This window comes from Rhipicephalus microplus, chromosome 3 (genome assembly GCF_043290135.1).
Source record: "Rhipicephalus microplus isolate Deutch F79 chromosome 3, USDA_Rmic, whole genome shotgun sequence".
NCBI classification, from domain to species: Eukaryota; Metazoa; Arthropoda; class Arachnida; order Ixodida; family Ixodidae; genus Rhipicephalus; species Rhipicephalus microplus.
In genome coordinates this window covers 275508537-275514536 of record NC_134702.1, presented here as the reverse complement: position 1 = coordinate 275514536, position 6000 = coordinate 275508537, and the positions used below count along the sequence as shown (strand labels likewise).

General features: G+C 47.8%; 1 protein-coding gene across 2 annotated transcripts in view; it reads right to left on the bottom strand.

The window, feature by feature from the left end:
- Nucleotides 1–1526: 1526 nt before the first annotated feature.
- LOC142804276 (uncharacterized) overlaps nt 1527–6000 on the bottom strand; it is a 545204-nt gene continuing 540730 nt past the window's right edge. For both annotated transcript variants that reach the window (XM_075891027.1, XM_075891028.1), the window contains one exon: nt 1527–1843. In XM_075891027.1, the coding sequence (XP_075747142.1) occupies nt 1622–1843 (222 nt within the window). In that variant the 3' untranslated portion in view covers nt 1527–1621. The remainder of the gene's footprint in view (nt 1844–6000) is intronic.

Below are 6000 nucleotides of genomic sequence, written 5' to 3'. Positions count from 1 at the left end.
GACCAGGTCAGATCTCAAGCTAGAGTGATACCGAGTTATTTACATGAATTAGCGGCTGTTATTTCAGAATCAAGTAGGAAGTATTTATTGGAGGAATATGATTGACGGCGATGGAAGGAAATGACACAAGTTTTCTTTATGTTAAGGGACATAAGCCATTTTTCGCACCATGATTGAATCAAAGATCAGACTGTAGGATGACAGGGTCGTTAGAATTGTGAATAGGACGATAAATGACACAGTCGTCTGCGAACAGACGAATGTTAGACGCTAAGTTATTGGGGAGGTCATTAATATAGATTAGGAATAGTAGAAGACCAAGGACCGTGCCTTGAGGTACGCCGGAAGTTACAGCGGATAGGGAGGAGCGATGGTTATTAGCACGAACAAACTGCTTACGGTTAGTCAAGAAGTCACATATCCAAATAAAAACAAGACAATTAATGTTAAGACGTGAAAGCTTCAAAAACAATCTGTTATGGGAAACATTGTCAAAGGCTTTTTTGAAATCAATGAAGATGGCATCTACAGGTATGTTATTATCCAGGCTAGAACTCGGGTCGTTAACGAACAAGGCGAGTTGAGTGTCACATAAAAGTCTCTTTGGAAAACCGTGTTGGTTAGGGTGAAAGAAATGTACTGAACGTAGAAAAATTACTATGCGGGAATAAATTATGTGTTCCATTAATTTAGAGCATACACTTTGATGGATATGGGGCGATAATTACTCGGTGAAGATGAAAGACCTTTTTTCGGGACAGGAACGATCTTACCAAGCTTCCAGTCTTCCCGCACCACTCCGCATGAAATGGACTGCTGAAATTTGTGCTAAAGAATAATGCTTGTTATAGGCTTAGCGTTTTTCAGAATTTTGGAATTGATGCCATCCATTCCCGCGGATAACGTTAGTTTCAATTCGTTAATTAGTTTTGCAATACCGTATGAATCGAATGTAATGCCTGGCATGACAGGATGATCAAGAAATGGGGAGTCTGGAAGCGGGCTGCAAGATTCAGGGGTAAATACGGAAGAGAAGGCAGTATTTAGTACTTGATGGGTAAGATGTTCTGGAATAGGATCGCTGTGTTCATCAAGTAAGGATAACGTTTTTGTGGGGTTGGGGTTAATGGCTCTCCAAAATTGTTTAGGGTTATTTCGTAGCATATTAGGTAATGTAGAAGAGAAAAAAGAACGCTTAGCCTTCGCAGCGAGTGATTCGAATTCCTTTGCCGTTCCGCGGTACTTGTTCTAAGCGCTGGCGCTGTTAGACAGTTTAGCCGAGCGATATAATCGCTTTTTCTTATTGTTAAGACGCTTAAGAGATATGTTGAACCAAGGTGAAGACGCCCGTTCCGTAATTGTAATTGTGGGTATAAATCTTGTGAAGTATCTTAAGATTGTTGGTACTTTAAAATTGCAGCTCCTTTTCGCTATGGGCAACTGACGATGAACCATCACCACTCAGCCTAGATTTTTCTTTTTGTACAGTTGTAAGCTCACTACAACAGAAAACCCTCAAAAATGAGTGGCCTTTCATGCTGGCTCAACGGTAAACGTCAGCTCAGTTTTTATTGCTCAGTTGGAGATGAGGTGACGCCAACGTGATGTATGGAGCGAAGACTCAAAGCCCATGGTCAACGAGGATGGCTTCTTCGAACTTCTCGCGGCATTCCTTGAACGCCTGGCGAATCTCGACCATGACCTCCTCCCAGATCTTGGTGACGATGACCATGACTTTCGTGTGTGCCACGGGCACCACCGACAGGCAGGAGGCACCCAACCCTCTGACTGCGCCACCGCTTAGCGCCTGGTCCAAGACAGCAATCGTTGATCGATACGTGACCTGTAGGGAGAGAAAATTAATAGAGCGAGCACTACTTTATCTCCAATCATGTCGAATTTATTGAATACAAATCACGTATTGAAGCCATTATTTGCGCGAAAACGCGCATAACTGGTACGAAAAGACACATTGACATAACAGGCATGAGTGAACTTCGTGATGTCACAGCCGGCTGTTCCATAGTCTCATGAGAGAGAAAACATTATTGAACTGAGCTTGTGAGTGATGTGGGAGGGTTCCTTATTCCACGAACCCTCTGTCCTGGACAGCCCACCGGGCTCGAGGGACGAGATGGCGCTGCTCAACCAGGTCCGTCTGAGAAATTACAGCCTCCCGCACTTCACTGAGGAGGCTTTGGTCCACATCTGGTGCTGCTGCTTGTAGCCTTGAGATGCTTACTTTGCACTGCAGTGAGAGGTGTGCCAGAGTGTCTGCCACATTGCAGTGGCAGTAGATGAAGCTGTGCAACGTTGGCCTTATATGATGCAATAATACGCCGTGGGGGAACGTGTTGTTTCGGAGACGCCTGTAGTCAGTGCCTTCGTGTCTTGTTGGATGTGGCGGAGGGTATGACCTGCGTTCGAGCCGATAGTGTTGCAGTATTGGAAGATACGTAAGTGTAACGGGTTCTCTTGCCTCTGCTTCTGTTGTCGAGTGGTAGGTGCCTCGGATCTCGTACGGGAATGCCCGGTTGACGCATTAGCAGGCTGCGGTGTGTGCCACTTCGCTTTCCTCGAGACCTTCGTGACCCAGAATTCACATGATGGATGTGTATGGAGGAGGATGGTCCATGCACTTTAGTAGCCTAATCACCACCGTTGAGACACTGCCTTTCATGTAGTTCCATGCCACTGTTTGTGAGTCGGTAAAGACCACGATGGGATCCTCCCTCGTCTGAGTGGCCAATGCTATAGCAGCCTCTTCAGCTGTTTCCGCACGTTTAGCGAGGATAGTCGCCGATGCCAGTACCACGCTCTTGTAATCTGTGATGGTAATTATGAAGGCATTCCGTCCCGGAGAATTGGCTGCGTCCACGTATTGTGCCTGCGGGTCATTGCCATGGTTTTTCCGGATCATGTTAACCCTGGCGAGCCGCCTTGCTTGGTGATTTTGAGGAAGCATGTTTCGAGGAATCTGTTGAATTTCAAGGCATTCTGGAACTGTGACGGTATTTTGCCTTCGCGCACTTCGTTCGGTTTTAGGGTGGTCTCGTATCCTATGCGTCGAAAGACGGCTTGCCCAGTGAGTGACAGCTTGAGTACGTTCACCTGGTTGAAGAGGTGTGCTTCCTTGAGTTCTTCCCACGTTTTGTGAACTCCCATTTGAAGCAATCGGTCAGTGGAGGCAGTTGGCGGAAGCCCTAGGGCAGGCTTTGTAGCCTTTTGTATCAGCAAATTAAGTTTTTGTTTCTCCACTCTCTTCAGGTTAAGGTAGGGAGTTCCGTACGTTATGCGGCTGTAAAGGGGTGTTTGTACCATTTTAGGGTGTCGTGCTCTGTGATGCCCCAGCGGCAGTTAGCCACCCTTCAGATCAGGTGAGCGAGCTGTGTAATGGTGTTCTGCAGCCGGAGTAGGGCAGCGAAGCCAGACCCATCTTTTTGTATATGCAGTGTAAGGACTCGAAGTGTGTCAACTTGTGGTATTTAGGTTTCTTGTAAAAAGACTTGTGGGGCAGGTGCGTCGTAGCTTCGTGGTCTACCCCGGGTGCGTGCCGCAAGTACTAACAGTTTCGGCTTTTTCGGCGCACATTGGAGGCCGCAGGTCTTGAGATATTCGACAGAGATGTTAACCGCCTCTTTACGTCGGCCCTCCTGGTCACCCGTGCTTGCACCGCTTGTCGACATAGGGATATCCTTGGTGTGTAAAACGTGATGTTTCCCAAGGACAGCGTAAAACAGACGAGGGAGCCTAATGAGGGCCAAGTTGAAAAGTTGTGGTGATATCACTGAGCCTTGTGGCGTGACCTTGTTAGGGAGTTTAAAAAACTCGTTCCGGATATTGGCAATCCCTACAGTGGCTGTGCGGTCGGTCAGGAAAGCTAGCCTGTAGGCGTATGTTTTGACACTGCACCCGACATATTCAAGGCTACGCAGAATGGCTTCGTGGCTCACATTGCTAAATACGCCCTTTCCGTCAAGAGCTAGAAGAGATGACATACTGTACTTGCTCAAGCGAAGACTATTTTGCTTTATCTGCAAGAGGACGCCTTGTGTACTGAGCATTAGGCGGAAGCCGAACGTGGTGTTTAGGTAGTGACCGTTGTCTTCGAGGTGCAAAGAGAGCCACTCGTTTACCATGTGCTCAAAGAGTTTCCCAGTGCAAGACGTAAGGGAAATGAGACGAAGATTCACCATCGAGATTGGCTTGGTTGGCTTGGGTACAATGGTCACCTCCGAGTGCTTCCAGGCTTGTGGTACCTCGCCCTTTTTCCGGCAGTCGTTATAAGTCCAAAGGAGTGGCATCAACGCCCGAAGACGGTAGCTGTCGTAGGTGCTTATTGGTCACTCTGTCTTTTCCTGGGCTCGTGTTGCACGTAAGCTTAGCGAGGACCGCGTGTAGAACTATGCCTGCGTAAAAGGCCGGTCTAGTGCTTCGGCTGGTGCTCCTCGGTACTCCTTGGGTGTCGAACTGTTGATGGAGGAAGCTGGTGGTTAACAGAACCGCGCAGCTTTATTTGAAGTTCTTAGAATGACTGGTGTTCTGTGCCCTCATATTTGTGCAAGAGCCACTGAATTAGATGTATTTGATTAGCTTTAGTGTGGGTGTGATCAATTAGGGCTTGAAGAATGCGCGAAGTCTTCTTTGTGCGAAGTGTCGCTTGAAGTTTGTCACAGAAGGACTGCCAGTTCCGGCTCGCAAAATTTTCGGCGTACTCTTGTGCCTGCCTGGTGAGTACAGCGATGCGGTACTTGAGCTTGTGGTTGAGCTTTTGCCATTGCCATTTTCGATAAGCGATCTTCGAGTTTCCATTAAGTGAAGGAGATGATTATCGACTGCCGGGTTGTCCTCGTTCAATAGTATCGTTTTGGTATGTCCGTTAGCAACACGTACAATACTGTTTAACGAGGCTTCAGTGTCTTCGAAAGGAGAGTCATCATTAAGGCCATTTTTGTAGGCGGTCAAGTCCGTGAGTCGAGCTTTTCCTGTTGTGAGCGAGCCGTGATCCCACTCGACCTCTATTGGAATGATGTGATGGTCGCTCCCTAGAGTGTACGGTAGTCTTGTCCACATTGTGTTGTGCACGTCTCTAGTGAACGTGAGATCAGGATTAGTATCTTTCGACACGCTGTTGCCAACTCGGCTTGGATGGAGCAAGTAATTAAGAAGCGTCAGACCGTGTTGGTGTGCAGCGTCGTAAACACGCGCCCACTTCTTGGTGGTGCTGTGATAGCCCCAGGCCGTGTGTGGGGCGTTCAAGACCTTAACTAAGACACATCGGTTGCCGTTAACTATTTGACCGGGCTCGTAGACGAAGTGGTAGTATTGGTGTAACTGCTCCCGCGGAGGGCTGTAAAGGTTTGTCAGGTATAAGCTCTGTTGAGTTTTCCGATTGGGGATTATCTTCACGAATGTGTGTTCGATGCCAATCTCTTAACTTTCATGGACCTGTTCGGTCAGATTCTTCTTGACTAGAATTGCGGTGCGGGGTTAGAATGTGAGAGTGCTGTAGCCAGGACGCTTGATTTTTTCTGTGTGGGTTTCCTGAAAAGTCGGCCGCCTATATGGCGGCCGGCGAGGAAACCCACACAGAAAAAATGGCCCGTGTCTGAATGCCGTGTCTGAATGTGCTCGTTCACCTTCGCTTCACGGATCGAGATTCTCTAACGCAGCGCTTCCAGAATACAATGCACCAATTTTCTCGCGCAGAACATCAAATAAACGTTTTGTTCGCTCTATCCGCACGCAAGACTATCGTCTTTCGACGACATTTGCCGTGAAACATGCAGAGATGGGGCCAATTTTTTTGTCGGGTCGATGACCGCACCGTGTACGCTCGACAGGTCCATCCCAAGAATGACATCTCTCGAGCAATGCTGCAGTATGATGAAGCTTGTGGTTTATATGCAGCTGTTAATAGTCACTCTAGCTGCGCCAGCATGCGCGAGCATCTTGTGTCACTAGGTGACCTCTGGCTGTACGGATTTCAGGGCCTTCCCA